Genomic DNA, 17,548 nt, shown 5'->3' with positions numbered 1-17,548 from the left:
TTAGCATTGAAAGTTGCTAACATGCACTTCATTGACTGCTGTTTAATACCTATTTAATTACATGTGGGGGAGTTCAGCTGCATGCAGTCATATAGTTTTATTTTCAGTGATGGGTTTTTTAAGATACTGAAGAATTTTCGGTGGCCTTCCCTTCCTCCGATGCTGGGCCTCCGGTGGCACCCACACTGAACCCTGCGTGAACCGCTGGATCCCGTCGGACCCGCTTCGGCCGAGACGCGCGGCAGCTGGAGAATGAATCAGCGGCGTGTGAATCACATCCGTTGTCTTTTTCTCCTTCTGTTGCTGTTTACATCCACAGCATGTGTCCCCCATTTTATTGGAACCGACGTCGGAGGAACACGGGGAAACGATGACAGATCAGGAGACAGTTTGGTTTCAGACGAGGAGGCCCAGCAGCTGCCTCCATCTGTGCACAGACGAGACGAGTGGAAAGAGGGAAACCCTTCAAGAAGTCCTGTATCTCGGACCAGTAAACAGTTTCAATGATCCCAATAGACTGTGGACGTCTCATTATAAGCAAATGAATTCCCCGCTATCAAATTGAATGTGCAGTAAAACAACTCACTGGGTCATTTTGCATGTTTATAACGGTCATAATAATAGATCTTTAGAACATTCTTCCTAGTCTTATGTAAAAAAAAAAAACCTCAGTCAAACTGGGGTTGGCTCTTTCTCTCACATCTGCATCGATGCTCGAGCACAGACACCCTCCAAGTTTTTTTAATTAGAGGAGACTTGAGTGAAATCTGCGGGGATTGTTACAGACATCGCATTCCTCAGAGGGCGCGAGCAGTGAGCGAGGAGGCGCTGCAGAGACTCAGCGCCTCCAGCTAGCATGGAAGCAGGGCCCTGACCTCCCCCCCCCCCCCCCCCCCCCTTAAATTAAATTATGGGACTGTGTAGCAGCGGTGGAGTGGCAGTGCAGTGTGTGGATAGACGGTCGGATGTAGGAACCCGCTCGTACGAACGCTGTATCACATTTAGCTATTTTCATTTTCGCTCTTAATGGCTCACAGTCGTAGTTGGACGCAGAGGAGGAAAAAGGCGCAGCGGTGATCAAGTGGTCCTCCCCTTTGTTCTCTGGGAGGACTTTGTTTGCGAAAAAACGTCACAGTAGCTACATCAAGCCGAGCCGCCGCTATGAGAAACAGACGGCGCAGATGGAGGACGGAAGCGTACGTGTGTCGAGCGGAGACCAAAGGTGGTGAAAGGAACTGATCCCAAGTCAGTTCAGGCCAGTGCTGTTAGTCAGGAGGAAGGTAGACCGTGTGTGTGTGTGTGTGTGTGTGTGTGTGTGTGTGTGTGTGTGTGTGTGTGTGTGTGTGTGTGTGTGTGTGTGTGTGTGTGTGTGTGTGTGTGTTGGGCTGGGTCCTGGTTCTGATCCACCCGTGTCCCACTGTGGAGCACAGGCCTGCCGTCGAGGCCTCCAGTCGGACTGCGTGGTTGTGTGCACAGTTCAAGTAAAGTTCAGTGTGTGTTTGTGTTCCTCACAGCTGATGGTGAGTGTCCCGGATGCAGCCTTCCCTCCAAATCTTGGGGGATTTGCTGAGGTCTATCTTTCTGTCTCCGTGCGTTTTCAACACCTCAGACAGTCAAGGACGCCCTCATCCCGTCTCTGCTCTCCTCCATCTGTATAAAACATTTAATCCAGGCACTCGTCCCTCTCAGGTTGGTGTTATCAAACCCTTTAATGACAATTTACTTTGACCTCCAAACTGAAAGGTGAGATCAGAGAATAGCTCGGATGCAGGTTGGTGGCGCGCCGAGCGAAACGCGACCCCGGATCTATTTTTTGGGCCCGTGTGACATTTCGCGTGACCTCGGTATTTCACTCACAGGAAGCGCAGAGCCACAGTCCGTGCTGATGCGGTGTTTGTTTGTGTCTGAGTGTCCGCTGTAACACGAACCCGCGCCCGCGCCGACGCCTCCGGCCGCTGCTCTCCCCATTAGTTCCTCCGGTCCGTCCGCTCCCGCGGCGGCTTGTCATCGCCGCCTCAGGCCTCGCGGCTCGGGACCGATCACTCTCCCGCGCTTCAGCCGCTTTGACGCCCGCTCGTCCAACATTTGGCAGGCAACGTGTCGACATACTGACGGCTGCCTTTTATGTTTCAAATAAAGGTAGAGCGAGCCAAGACCCTGGTGACCCGTGTCTTCTAATGCGCACCAGCTCCAGCAGGCACCGCACCGATGACTTGTTATATGAGGCTTTTTAAAGTCCTCATCCGTCGCCTCTGACTCCGTCTCCACCGTCACTGTCAGGTTCAAGCGCAGCTCCTCCGTCCTCATTTGCGTAGTCCCACCTCATCCCACCACTCCCGGCCACATTCCTCTCTCCAGCCTCTCAGCCCGTTCTCCCCTCTCACCCCACAGCGCTCTCCCTCTCTCCCGGCAGAACAGCTCCACGCTGTGGTTCATGGCCGCGGGGGCCGAAGCAGAGGAAGCGGCGTCCGCGGGGGAACGTGGAGCCTATTAATACAAAGCCGTGGCCGGTTGAATGTGCATGAGCCGGCGTCTGAAGGTGTTAAATGAGTGAGGTTGTTCAGACGTACGTTTTAAACGAGGGCCCGTAGGTGCACAGCTGTTCTTATTCTCCATGGTTTCTCCTTTTAAACAAAATCCTCATCAGCAAAACACGACAAATGAAATTCGACAAAGGCCGAAAAGACTGCCTCACTCTGCACCCGCAGCCAAAACGCACCATAACTCACTCCCTTCTTTTATCCTTCATTTCCAAAGCCATTAATAACTTGTTGCCGTTGTATGAAGGAGGGGGGAGGTGGAGGAGCACGGCTGAGGTCTCTTTGAAACAGGCTGGCAGAGTCAGGAAGCGATTAGGCGGCTACAATATCTCCAATAATGCCAATAGAAAAAACATGTCTGCAGCCACAAGCACTTAGCATCACGGACAGGGCCCAGTGTGGTTCCAGGACGGAAGTGGGAGGACGGTGTTACTGTACCTGCATGAGCGCAGGACTCTGGCCGATGACGGGGACTTTGAGGAAACAAGAGCGGGCTTTTCGTTTCTTTGATCGTCAGCTCCTGGAAGGTCCAATACGGCCTGAGCAAAGTGGGCCGGATGAATGATGTTCCTGAGCCTGAGCTCCAACCCCTGTGCTCGTCTGCGATCCGTAAACTCGCCGGCCGCTGGCGTAAATCAGAGCCGAGGTGGTTCACGCTCTCGCAGCGGCAGCTATTGTGAGCAATGAGGCCGATCCTTCTGGCGGCCGCGTCATCCTCTGGTTCCGCCACAGGCCTCCTGCTATTTTTTACAGCTTCAGGAGACTCCTCCATCAACAGAAACAGAAACCTTGACAAGAAAAGGTGCCGGTACCGGCTGCATCACTGCAGGGTCAGACGAAGGCCCAGTCAGACAGGGATGAGGCTCAGGTCATTCGGCCTCAAGTTAAATAAAATAAAACGGTCCGTTTAGCTTTGAATGTGAAGATCTTTGTCTCATTGGAGTCAGTGCTCACGTCACTCGCGCACCGGTATTTTAGCCCCGTGCCAGCTCACACAGACGTGAAGCCAGGCAACACACGACCCCCAGCGGCGAAACCACAAGTGATGCTCGCCTCCTCTCCGCTCCAGCGCTGATCTGCAGGATTTATTGCTCCGTCTGTGTGTTTTCGCAGGGCCTCCAGGAAAGCGCGGCAGGATCGGGAGACGCGGGGAACCCGGTAAGTGACGCCTGCCACCTGCTTCGCTTGCTTATTTCTTCTCCCCGCTCGCTCCCACGCTCACCGCCTTCCCGCCGACCCGGCGGCCCGCGGGTCCGGCACCTCCTCCCCGTCCCGTCCCATTCGCGGTAGCATGGCTCCAAACTTGGCCGCGTGGTTGCGCTAACTTTGCCCAGATGTGGGCTGTTCCCGTTGAGCGGTAGCAGCTGCACTAGCTCGGGAATAATGAGATTCCCCTTTGCCAACATCACTACCCACCAGTGTTGTGCTGCTTTTTTGTTTCCATCCCCACCCGCAAAAGAAAAACCAGAGCAGCTTAAAATATAAGTGTTCTTGCTCAGGTTTGTCATGACGCAGGGGACGCTCATCAGCTCTGACTCAGACTAATTTTGCGTGTTTCTTATTATCCGAGGACTAAATCTACATTGTGGTGCGACAGTGTTATGTGATCTGATCAAAACCGGCAGCGCTGCTTCTTTTGCAGGATGTGTGTCAGATGGGAACATTTCCAGTGTAGTAGTGATTCACTGGTTTGGAGGAAAGCGTGACTTAGAGGCAGATCAGGACCGTTTCACCCCTTTAATTAGGTTCTGTGAAGTTCCCTCAATCCAAAAATGCAGTATATAATTCTGCTTTCTTACAATTAGTGCATATTTAAGGTCTGTTCGTGGGATTAGTTGACAATAAGAAAAATAGGCTGTTCTTTAAAATGTCCATGTTGTGAGAATAAATGGCTCCGGGCTGGTTGGTTCCGTCACATGATCAGCAGGGCAAATATTCAATGATTTCTTTTCTCCATTTTGTGTTTAGCAGGCGAGTCGTTATTATGAGAAGGCTCATAGTTTGGGTTTCACGTGGGACCGCGCGCCCATTGGTTGCTCGCTGTTTGTTATAGGACGGTCCGTATCAAAGGCCGATGTGGTTCTGTTTAGGCGCTCGGTCTTCTTGTTTAGTTTTATGTCCCTCACATAACAGCCCGGGTTATGGTGCGGGGGTAGGTACTGTAGCACATGTGTTCCGTTGAGGCCTCCAGGACTTCTTACTTCTTACAAGATGTTTTCCCGCTTCTCTGGGAAAAAGCATGAGCGTGGAGTAACGAAAACCCCCCAAACCTGGCAACCTCCAGACTCCCAGCTCTCCTCCATGTATTTCTTTCTTTCTGTGTCACTTCTTTCTCTTTAGTCTCCACACACACCTGTCTCCACTTCAACGGCTAAAGCAGCTCTCACTGCTCGCTCACTAATGAGTTAGCATTTGTTTACCCAACTGTCTGGCCCCGTCTGCCCTTGTTGCCATGTCTAGACACATCCCACCATGATGGATTCGGCCCCATGGTCACATGAACCCCGACACCTTCCATTCTTCATGTTCCCTCAAACTTCCTCCCCCAAACAGTCGCCTCCTTGTTGTATTTGTGTTGTCCCCTCGAAACAAACAGCAAACTCCAAGCTTCACATAGACTCCGGTCACATTAGTTACTCTGTGTGTTTAAATAGTAACAATATACCACAATTATCCCACTTTCCCCCAGAGGAGGTCTGTTTTCAATCTTGCTTCGTTTATGTAGATGTTTAGTGTTGCATCCAGGCTGATGGGCTGTGATGTGCAGAAACTGCAGTGGGGCAAGGCTCTGTGCTGCGGCTTAGGCCCTAATCGCTAACAATCACATAAATCAGGCATCGTGATTGGTTTTGAAATTCAGATCAGATAAACACGGACCAGTCGCTAATAGAAAATCTTTTAATGTCAAAATTACACAGTCACTTTATGGGGGGTTCGGTTGGTTTACTAGTGAGAATGGTTTTCATAAGAATATTCCATTAAAACCCACGGCCGCTAGAATCGAGAAGGTCTCCTTTGATCATTGCTGTTGTTTTTGGTTAGGCAAAGTATGAAAAGCAGAATGCCCCTTTTTTACTGCCGAGGCTCGACATCAGAGCGTTTCAATCAGATCTGAAGGAACGCCTCGGAGAAATCTCAAAGCCATCGTTTTTAACTCCTTGAAGGGACGCAGCGTTTGCCAGCACTTCCTGAACTCTGTCCTCCATCTAATAACCCCCATATCTGCTCAGGAAACGGAGACTTGACATGACTTCACATGCTAATTTAAAACACGAGCCATTATCCAGAAGTCTGTTTATCATAACGGCCTCGCCACAAACTCCATCGCCAGTGGCTCTAATGAGCTCGTCCTGTAACATATTTAGGTGGTTAATTACAGTCGTCGTCTAACAAACCGCATCGCATGTGCACTTTTTTGTCGCGCACCACAGTTTAGAGGGTCTGATTGCTGTACAAGCCATAAATCACACATGCTGCGCGCAGAGGATCGGTTCTAATGTGTTCTCTCTCTTTTTCTTGCAGGACCACCGGTAAGTGCGAGCTCTTTGAATCCAGGTAGTATGATGATGATGATGATGATGATGATGATGATGATGATGATGATGATGATGATGATGATGATGATGATGATGGCGGGGGCTGGAGTTGTCCCACTGTGGCATCAGTGACGCTGTCACACATACACAGATGAACGCGTGCTATCGTGAAATGACTGTTGCCTTCAGGCTCAGGAGTTTTTTCTGCTCTAAATAGATGATGATGCTGTGACATGCGGTAGAACTTAAATATGCGGACGTCCAACTGACACCTAAAAAACCTTGGTTTTAAGGAGTGTAAATTTTTATGTGCCCCGTTAAACGAGGTACTTTTTTTTCTGGATTCACTGGCCACACATAGTGTTCACTGACCATAACGCTGCCATAATGTGAAATCACCTGCGCTTTGGCAGTTTAACTGTCAGCACAGTATCAGTTCTGACCGTAAAAAAAGGGAATGGCATCGTCAATTATGTGCAGGTTCCTCGAGCCACACAAACTCCAAACAGAGAATCAAATCTGGTCCCAATCAAAACTGTTTATTTAGTCCAGTTCATTTTTGCTCCCTGTATAATAAACTGTGTAAAATTAAAACCATAATAATTATATTAATGTCGCCATCATCACATCGTCGCATGCTGACCGTGATGAGCCAGATGTTTTTGGTTTCTAACCCGTGTCTGTGCTTCGTGCCTCATCTCTAACCTCACCAGGGCAAAGCTGGACGCGATGGATACCCGGTAAATGTCGTTTGTTATTTTTCCTCTGACTCTTCAATTCCTCCTCCAGCATTTCTTTCTGCTTTATTAATTATGATGCTTCACTTCATGCTTAAACTGCCTGTTCTCCTGCCTCCTCCTGTCATTGTTAACACTTGCTTTGACATCAGTGACATATCCTGCCCCGTGACTGAGAAGTGACTCAAATACAAAGAGAGTTGTGCTTAAACACAAACAGACATAGACTCCTCAGTGTGGTAAGATGAGATGAAAGTATTCTCCCTCACCATTGGCAGTTTGAAACGTTACACCTCAGTGTCTGAAGGGAGAAAAGACGTCAAACAAAATGTCTTTAGTGCAGCAATAAAAAAGGAGAAAATATAAAGAGCTGTAAACATGCAGGAAGAAAGATATCATCAGTAAACATAAACCACAGGAGTTAAAGCCAATAAATGTGTTTACTGGTGAAAATGTGAAACATCCATACAAAACATTCGCCAACCTTTAGCCCTTTAGCTTTTAAATGGGGTTTAATGTTTGAATAATATAACTGCTCTCATCCAATAACTCCCGAATGCAAAGCAGATCGCTGATTTCCACCAGTGAGACAGACAGACAGACCACAAATCTGAGGCAGTTCCCCACTGATTCAGAGGCACAGCGGCCTCTATTGGCGCCTTCGACTGCTAATTCGTGTTCTCCACGGCAGAGACGCAGACGCTCACGGCTCTGTTGCTGATTTGTGGTTTAGTCATCATCAAGTTCTCATCGGATACTGGGAGGGTGCGGATGCACCCTCATCAGTCGTGACTCCGGGGTGGACTCGCGTGTGCAGAGTGGCACGGACCACAACAAGCAGCAGGCATGTGCGTGGCGCGTGTTGCCTCCGCCCTCTGGTCGTCATGGCGACCTTGTGAGTCGGGTCCTCGTGCGCGCTTTCTCACTGGGAATTCATGTCCCAAGGGTCTCTCTCCCAGTCGGATTCCCAGCCGGCCTGGCACGGCACAGCCCTCCTGACGGGAAATGCCTGCTGCTAATTACACACAGGTGTGTGTGTGTGTGTGTATACACTCGTGTTTGTTTGCCTGTGACTTTATTCATCTTTGTCACTGTCTGCATGAGAAAGTCCAAAGGTTCGTCGTGCTGTTGCCGCGGCGACATGTTTAAATCTTATACGTAACTCTTTGAATCTTGGTAATCGCCCACAGTCTAGTTAGCATCATGGAATTCTCCCTGATTTAGATGAAACACATGAGGAGCCTGTTCTGTTCCTGCATCAGTGCGATGGAGCTGAAAGGAGTCACTGTCGAATGAAACGGCGCAAGATCAATCGTGCTGCCAATTAACACGGACAGAGGGTCCTGTTGAACAGCGGGGCTTTAAAGGGCCACGCTTCCTGTTTGGTAGCACTGTTTGTGTATCTATGTCCATAGACGCAGATGTGTGCGCCCGGGGTTTACGTACGTCAGCGTAACGAAGGCCAGAGCCACCGCAACGGCGTTCGGAGGCTGCTCCCGCGCTAATAACGCCTCTCACGTGAGCTGGTCACACGGACCGGGTCCGTCAGCACAAACGAGTGCAGTCAGGTTCCACAGAGCTGAACGTGCAGCTCGCCGTGTGCCAGCGCCTCCTGCCAGAAACATTTCACTTTATTTTATCCATTGTTAAAGCAAACCACTTGACTCCGCCCCCTTTTTTTCCTGACCTCTCTCCCCCTTGTTATGTTTCTCCCACTCACAAATTTCAAACCTCCAAAGCCACTTCGTTAATTCTGTGACTTCACACATTAGCGCATAATTCGACGGTTAGAACAAATAATCGCTGTAGAAACTGCGTGCGTGAATGAGACGCTCGGTTCGAGTTTGCATGAGACACACGTGTCCTGCAGACCTCAAACTCATCAGACTGATACACGCAGCCGTTCAGCGAAGCATCAGCAATATGGAAACACTGCTAATGACATGTGGTCTGTGTGTATCTCAGCCGTGGCCCCGCAATAAGTTATTGTGTGTTTGTTGATGTATGTTTTCGCTGCTCGTGCAACCCCGTCACTTCTTCCCCTCATAAATCATAGGCGGGAGGTTTTGGGTTTCAGAGCAGAGCCGTCCCCCTGTCAAACAGTGCGAGTCAGACGGAGTGACAGAACAACAAACACCCACACGGACCCGCTGGTGCGTACGCGCAGCCACTGGCGTGTTTATGTGAGCGCCAGGCTGTGACAGGCAGGGGGCTCACGCTGCACCGGGCCAAGGCCCCCATTGTTCAGCCTTCCTGGCTGCTCAAGGCAGATTAAAGCCAGAGAGTCGCCCAACATGTCAGTAATTTGGTGTTTCAAACACACGGCGCTCTGGTTTGCTTTATTGCGCCCTTCGCTTTTTTTTATGTTTTTTTGTTTTTTTTTCATTCTCAAAGCAGCAAAATGTCATGTATCACAAATTGCGCGCATGTAGCCCTGACGTGCAGTCGAGTCTTTGTCCCTGGAGCGACGTGAGCGTCGCGTAAACATGAAAGGAGCTAAAAATAAGCAAAACAGGTTTCATGGATCACTGCAAGAGGCCAAAGATAGCGGTATCAAAGAAAGAAGCAAAGTAGAACCAGGAGCCAGGGAGGGTTCCCTAACCCGGCCCGTCTGCTCCATTTTGACGTCACCTAATTACCCTCAATGAACCTAATGTTCCCACGTGTGTTTGTAGCTGAGGTGTCTGCTCTGATGTACAGACACACATTTACACGTCGCATCCAAAACCCCCTAATGCATAATTACCTGTCTGCACTATGGGGAGTGCAATAAAGACACTAGAGCAACACCTCACACTGTAAGCGTGGTATTTACACACACACACACACACGCACATGCACACACACACACGCACACGCACACACACACACACACACACACACACACACACACACACACACACACACACACACACACACACACACACAACTCTTCAAGTTGTTTTTTCAAAGCCGTCTAATTGGTGAGAATGCTGAGGTGACCTTTTTTGTTTGTTTGTTTGTTTGTTTGTTTGTTTGTTTGTTTGTTTGTTTGTTTGTTTGTTTGTTTGTTTTTAATGCTGAGCCAATGGTGACTACAACTAAACAAACACACGTTCACTGACATAAAAGGTCGATACGTGACTTCCTCCCACATCCACTTGAGGCCTTGCTGGTTTTTCCAGGCTCGTCTTTTCATTTCTCTCCTGACACTCATCTCTTGGTCTGTCTCTCTCTTCACTTGTATTCCTGCTTTGCAGTCTGACCTGTGCTGCAGATTTAAGACGCTGAACATCCTGTAACAATAAAGCTGTATAAGAACAGAACGATCCTACATTAAAGTTACATTTCCTTGTGTCACTCTGCTGGATTGTTAGTTGAAATACGCTGCATAGTTGGCTCCCGTTTAATTCGGTAATAAATAGCAGGAAGGTCATATGTTGTACTAAACAATTATATGCAAACTGTCAGCCGCCCAATATTATATTTGAGGTTTTACTGCTGAGAATTGACCCATTGTATAAACACACATAGTCTCTTTTGAAGGGGAGGACACATGCATGCAATATTACCTAGGGTTCAAAGGTCACGGGCGGCGCGTTAGTGGCCGTAAATCTGCCGTCTTCTGCTCCGGCTCAGGCCTGGCAGCCGCCGGTGACCTCGCACGCAGCTCGTCTCCTCATCCTGATGAGCCTCGGAGGAGCCGGGCCCTGCTAAACGCTCCCAGATGCGGAGGCATCACCTCGCAGTCCCCGCCGATGGCTGGGAGGAGTCACTGCGACACTCCTGGAGCCGTTTCAGTTCTTACACTCGGGATAAACGCAGCGGGCGCCCTTTAATGCGCCGGTAAAACCTCAACCTGTCTGTCCCACATCCACAGCTTTACGTCCTTACTTCTCGCACGCTCCTCAGCTGTAGTGCTTAAATTACTGCCTTCCTGGGTCCCGCCCCAGTTTTTGTCACCTATTGCTGCATAGGTGGCACTTCATAAAAACAGACAGCAGCAGCATCAAAGGCGTCTCCTCGTATTGTTCCAGAACCTTTTTCATACATGAGCGACTAAACGAGGGCCGGTTACTGGTCACATGACCCGTTAACAAGCCTGGCTCCACGTATCTCCTCCCTTTCCTCTCCATCCATCAAAGCGGGCGGCGGTGACACGGCGGTGGGCTTTTACGACAGGAACCGGGTCCTGACGGCACCCGTGGGACCGTGGGAGCGTCCAGACGCATGTGGGTCCATCTGATGAGTCCGCGGGGCCGCTGGCGCTGGGAGGGGTTGAGCGACCCGCAACTCCAGGGACCCTGTAAAAACTGTTAGCTTAACGTCGAGTGCAGTCGTTAAGGAGGAAGTCAACATTAGGCTTCACTACATACATCACGTTTAAGTGCGCCTGGAAAGCTCCGGCCAACTTTTCCCTGGTGTTTAGTGGTGACGTGAAGGCTGGTGCCTTTGAACTGGGAGTCGCGGCGCAGAGGAGGTTCAACGGCAGCGCGGCCGTTTCTGGGGAGGTAAACAGAGTGGAGAACGTCCACTGCTGTTTCAGCACTCGCTGAGGTTAGATGGGGACTTCAGGCCGTCTGCTGGATTATCTCATCACCGGAGAGGAGCGGGAGAGGATGTGTGGCCGCTGGATGCAGCTGGGCCCAATCATCCCACAGTTTGTCAAGCCGGACACCCCATCTCATAATTATTTTAAACCTCAGCCACCTGGACGCACAGTAACATATATATAAATAATAGGTTCTACACAGAAACGCTTGTACATTTTACATGTGAGCGGGGCAGGATATACACAGTGTGACCTCCTTCCTTCTCTTCTGCTTCTGACGCTAAACGTTCTTTCATCGCAGCCGTTTCTCTTCTGCTGTTTACAAGCAAACCTTTCACTGTTTTTCCAGAACCGCTGCGCTGTTTTTCCAAAGCTGAGATCATTTACATTGTGACCCGAGCGACGCCGAGACACGACCCAGACATTTTTTTTAAATACTAATATCCAGCATCCATTTTACAAGACGCTGCTCGTTATTTGGGTTCCTGTCGAGCGTTGGAGGAGGTTGACGCCTCGCTCACGTCTGCAGGGGAGAAGCCGTGTGGAAGCCTCGGCTTAGCCGGACTGGAAACCACCAACTTGGCTCCGTCCGATGATCACAGAGTTTTTCATTTACACTGTTTAGACAGAAAAAACAAATTGTCCCGGCAACACAGAGGTTCTGATACAAATATGATTTAAATTTTACCACATGGGTGCGAGTCACCATTTCTGTTGCATGATGGTGGTGCACAAACCAGCCTCTTATTAAGGAGGAAGGAAAGTCACACTCACTAACAACTAACTAACAATGGCTTAGTTTCATCCATCTTTTGGCAAAATTTTAAATAATTGTGTTTTTTAAAATGGTTTAAATCTTTCCCGCCAACAGGGTCCTCTGGGCTTGGATGGAAAACCAGTCAGTATGAATTCAATCAAACACTCGCCAAGCGAGTGACTTGAGTCTGATTCTAATTGTGTGTTTCCTCCATCAGGGTTTGCCAGGTCCCAAGGGAAGCCAGGTACACCTTAACACACCGGTTGTCTTGTACTGACTTTAATAGCACGTATCCGCTAACCATAACTCCAGGTAGGTGTCTGCCGTGGCAGACAGGTGATGCTTCGCTCTCCCCCATCAATCATCTGCATGGTTCCCAAGTGAGTTCCAATCCCACGCTAGCGGCCTTCTTCCTCCCAGCTTGTTCTTGGGCCCCAGGCTGAAATCCCCTGGGCGTCCCGTCCATTGATGTTCCCTGAAACCCGGCTCGGTTCTCAGACACGCCCAGGTGCAGCGTGAAAACAGGCCAAGCAGAGCGAATGGGTTCCACACCAGTGGGAGTAGAGTTTATAACTTTTAACAGAGGCTCCCTGAACACTCGTTACGGTGTCCTGTGGCGGCTCCGTCGGGGCTTCTCTCCGCCCGATTCTCCTGATTAGAGACTGGCTGAAGCGTAAAGCCTGCACTGGTAATGAGCGCCGTTTGATTAGCTCCTCTCCCAGCGCCGTTGGGCTTCTGTTTCCCGCTAAAGGAGACGTCAAGCTGGGTCTGTTCTTTCAACTGGACTCTCCCTCGTCACTGAGGATCAGCAGTAAAACCACAGCAGGTGTGACACGGACCTCACGCCGGAGTCGTGTGGAAACAACAGGAGTCCATTAGACCCTAGTAAAGATCAGCGCTTTCAGACGTGTGTGGTCTTCATCATTATGCATTATATTAAATGAATTATTCATAAATCTATGGAAGCGTTCATTGAAACTCGGCCTCAGTTTGCGTTGCCTTCTTCTACAAACCCAGAATCAAACCTTCATCCTCTGTGAAGCCGAGCACAGAGCAGTGAGGAAAATAAGCTCCTGCTGTCAACACGTGGCGGGTCGCATCAACAAACCGCTCATCCTCTCCTTTACAGCCGCCTCTTAAGCGCCACCGTCCCCGACACAATTAAAGGGTCAGTCCAGACGGTGAAGAGAGAGAGGGAGGACTTCAAGGCCGAGAGCAGGGTGCGTTCGGAGACGAGAACTGGATAAAAGCAGGAGGAGGGAACAAGTGTAAGATGGAGGATGTGTACAAGCAGCTTAAACCAACACAGGTTGAACATGAAGGATGAGTGGGCTGTAACGTGGGCTCTCTGTCATCATCACACAGAGCCCGTTGTCGGCCCGCGGTTTGCGGCGCCGCCACATGTGGCGTCCGTGTGCCCGCTGTCGGGCCGAGGCTGAACCGGAGCGGAGCGGTCCGGCCCGCGTGAGGGCCTGGCGCTCATACGGGTCCCGACACAAAGTGGGACAGTGTTTCACATGGTGAAGAGCTCACAGGCTGGTTGAGAACGCCGTGGTTTTAGTTAGCGTCGCCAACATTCCTGCTCTAAAACATCAAGAGTCCCCCTCTGAGAGAGAGACTGATGGAGGAGCGGAGGAACACATTTCCCCTTCAGCTTTATCTCTCAGCGCAACACTTTTGGTCTTCCAGAGCCTAAAAGGCTCATGGGGCTCTTATTGTGAAACGTGTTCAGACCAAAGTAAGCGGTGATTGAGCAGTCTCCATGGCACAACTGTATTAAGTGTTAACTGCTTTGGTGTTTGATTGAATGCTCCCCACTCTAAGCCAGTTGATGTGTTGTGCTGTGATGGATGTGGGCTGGATGCTAACTGATTTATCTTGACCAACTGTCTCTGATTATCTCCTGCCTTCTACAGGGACCAGCTGGACCCAAGGGAGAAAAGGTATTCGTTACTGTAGATTCGGCGCTGCGTATAAGTGTATTTCTCGCCTTCGTTGACAGACGGACAGCTTCAGAGAGACATGACAACAGGCACACGTACACACGCACACTGTCACAGGTGTTCTCTCCATCGCCCTCCCACATCCAGGTTTTCACTGCGCGGCCATCAAATGAGCTATAGCTTACATGTCGTTATGTAGAAGCTCATATGTCTCCACACATTCTCACGTCAAGGCTCTAAAGGGGTTTACAGGCCTTCAGCGTGGCCCAATGATAGCCAGATGTTTTCCTGCTCTGTGAACCTCTGCCCAGTGCAAGATGTTTGCGACTGTGTGTGTGTGTGTGTGTGTGTGTGTGTGTGTGTGTGTGTGTGTGTGTGTGTGTGTGTGTGTGTGTGTGTGTGTGTGTGTGTGTGTGTGTGTGTGCATGTGCGTGTGTGTGTGTGCGCTACAGCACTGGAGATGAATCCATCCAGATAAGCTGAACCTACCATCTGACGGACAATGCGGAGATTTGGAAAACTGGCTCCTTTCGAGTGATCGCGCCACTGTGATGAGAGCACGAAGCCCAAATCCTCATCAGAGGAGCGGCGATATCCAGCGTGCGCGCTCGCCGCCGGACTCGGCTGACCGCATCCTGTCAGACGATTCCAGTTGTGGCGTTGGAGATGATTTATCCCGTAAATGTCCACATCCTGAGCTTTTTCAGGAACGGATGACCTTCGAGTCGCTTCCTTCCCAAACACAAGTATTAATTTTTAGGTGTGGCCGTCTGTCACTGCTGCTCTGCTCTCTGTAGCTGTCCTCTGATGCATGACTGATCCTGTGCTTATACAGTGGTAAAAGCTGCTGACAATGGATATTTTCCTGTTTTTCTCCCAGGGTGACCAAGGTGACATAGGGCCAAGGGTAAGTCATGTTTTCTTTCTTTGCTCCCAAAGGTTAAATGGGACCATTAGGAGTGCTCTGTGTGTTTTAGCAGGTATTTCTCCATCACCGCTGACCTGGCCAAAAGCAACAGAGCTTTTCTCTGTTGATCTTTGCATTAATAAGACGAGTTTCCGTTTGAACCTTTCGGCCAGTTTCCGTCGCATCACAGTGGGAGAACAGTGTGAACATGGACAGGGAGCAGCTGTGATCACAGGTTTTGGTCGGGTGAACACGCTTTTCGGCACTTAAACCCAATCTTTTTCATTTCAAAAAGAAAAGTGTGTTTACCCTGTGCGGCTTCCCCAGCAACTGCAGCAACAGCATAGTCCAGGTCCTGTGATGAGGTTTGTATTCCCCACATCTCCAAAGCCAGAGATGAGACATGATGATATTAGAACCGATGGAAATATTTAAAGCTCACCATCAAAACCCAGCGCTTGGGGCAGCGCGCCAAATCTGCCAAGCTATGGTTTTTTTAGCGTTACTGGCTAACCTCACTCTGCATCTGGTCCATGTTGTCACTGTTGTCTTTTCATGTGATATTATTCCACCCATCATCAAATCGCCATAATTATCTCCTGCTTCATGCAGTCCCTGCCTCTTGGTAAACAGCTTCAACGCTTTAATGTTTTTTTTTAGTTATGTTGCGCTTAGAATTAAATCTCGTGCCGCCCAGTGTTCCCAGTATAAACCCCGAGATCTGAGGTGTTCTCACAATCTGAAAATATTGTAAAACAGCAAAATCTGTGTTGTGCAGAAGCCACTGATCAGTAAAAAAGTGAAACTATAAGACGTGGCAACAATTTAATTTCACATTTATTTTTCTTTGGGGATGGACATAAAAATGTGTGTACATAAATTAGTCTTCCACTCTCTTTGTGTTCATCTGACATAAGCTCATTTTAAAAGTCATAAAACAGACTTGACTGCCATCATCTGCTCTCTGGCAGCTGACAAATAGTCATTTCCATTTACTCGTTTATTTGCACAGTACAGTTAAGTTAGTGGAACAGTGCACATTGTATTTTCTCATATGAATAAATCAAATAATTAAAAATCACAGATTTTAGCTTTTATGTTAATGTAGAAAAGGTCCCAAGAAAAAAGGGCTATAACTTAATAATAAAAATTAAGTACAGATTTTTCTCTTAGACTTAAAACCCTTGTGTCGCCACTTGTTGCTTCTCTTTATTATTCCAACATTTTTTAGTGTCCAACAAATCAAAAAGATTTATAATAGTAATTAGATATAGTTGTCCATTCATAAATTGTCTCAGAGTTGGAACTTGCTGATGCTGACGTGTTATGATCTGGAGGGAACTGAGCGGCTGCTGTTTCATTGCCGAGCACAAATGGAGTATAGATTTGACAGCGCTGCCCAGTGGAACATTATTTATTATGCATTTTAGGAACATTACATGAATTCCTGATTCCCGTCAAGGCGTACGCCATTTGCTTTCCTTATGCTTTTAGATTTTGAAGAGATAGTTTATGCAAGAATTAAATCTTTTGGCCTATTCCATTAGGTGTTTTTTTTCCACGGGGTAAATATTGCAGTTGGATCGTTTTTCTGAATCTTTGATATCCTTGGATAGGCCTGCAGCCCATAACCCTCAGAGTATCACTTTGAGACACAAGCTTGGTTCAAAACAAACTGTGCTGCTCCTAAAACTACTGTAGTTATGAATACGGTCTGGCTTTGGCCTATATTTTCATAGATATGGGCAGATAATTTTGCTAATGAAAACCTGTTGGTCTCTGAATGTCTGAAATGGGACTTTTAACAGCTAAGCTTTACAGATCCGCAAAGGCCGAGCAGTGGAAGGTTTGACGTGTCAGTATATATCCTCAGTGACTTGCCCTGATTTCCACATGGACGCTGCTTCACCTCTGAACTCGGCAGCATGATAAGAGAATTCATCTAAAAACAGGATGTGGCCATGGGTCTCTGTCAACCTGCTACTTCCTGTCAATCCATCATTTTCAGTGCTTTTGTCAGCCTCAATCAAAAAGCCAGGAAAACCAGTATCAAACACAGTCCCATTATATAACAGGTATAAATATATAAATATGTGACTAATGCTTTTTCCAACCCATTCTACTGCCAAGTCCACAGAGGAGATTGTCTCTGCATGTTTGGGTTCGTCTCCAGCTACGATAAAGGCCGTGGTTAGAATGGCTGTTAGTTAAGAGAACCTCACTGAGGAACAGCCTGTCCTCTCAGGAGTGTTTAGGGAGCATATATGTATGTGGTGTCCATGGATGGGAGGGTGTGAATGAGTGAACGTGACAGGGGGGAGGGAGGAGTGCGGGCAACGAGAGGAGGAAGGGAGGATCTGCGGTGACGGGCAAAAAAAAAAACCTCCACTATCCAGCGCTGACCGCAGCCTGTTAAGAGAAACCTCATGAGCATATTCCCTTCTTTCCAATATGTCCTCTTCATCCCATCAATGCATCCTCACATCTGTGCCAAGACATTTTGAAAGGAACTTGACCAGAGAACCAGCTCCTCTCAGCCTGACTGCAATTTACAGCTTATGTCTGTTGGCTAAGAGGGGTCCAGTCATCTTTATTTA

At 48.7% G+C, this 17,548-nt stretch overlaps 1 protein-coding gene across 1 annotated transcript in view; it reads left to right on the top strand.

Annotated features, from left to right (window-relative positions):
• col23a1a (collagen type XXIII alpha 1 chain a) overlaps positions 1 to 17,548 on the top strand; it is an 82,417-nt gene that overhangs the window by 53,201 nt on the left and 11,668 nt on the right. The window contains exons 3-9 of the mRNA XM_029164885.3: positions 3,654 to 3,698; positions 6,063 to 6,070; positions 6,790 to 6,816; positions 12,216 to 12,242; positions 12,319 to 12,345; positions 14,018 to 14,044; positions 14,925 to 14,951. Of these exons, the coding sequence (XP_029020718.1) occupies positions 3,654 to 3,698; positions 6,063 to 6,070; positions 6,790 to 6,816; positions 12,216 to 12,242; positions 12,319 to 12,345; positions 14,018 to 14,044; positions 14,925 to 14,951 (188 nt within the window). The remainder of the gene's footprint in view (positions 1 to 3,653; positions 3,699 to 6,062; positions 6,071 to 6,789; positions 6,817 to 12,215; positions 12,243 to 12,318; positions 12,346 to 14,017; positions 14,045 to 14,924; positions 14,952 to 17,548) is intronic.

Source organism: Betta splendens, chromosome 10 (assembly GCF_900634795.4).
Source record: "Betta splendens chromosome 10, fBetSpl5.4, whole genome shotgun sequence".
Lineage (NCBI taxonomy): Eukaryota > Metazoa > Chordata > Actinopteri > Anabantiformes > Osphronemidae > Betta > Betta splendens.
The sequence above is the reverse complement of the archived record's forward strand: the minus strand, read 5'-3'. Positions and strand labels throughout refer to the sequence as shown.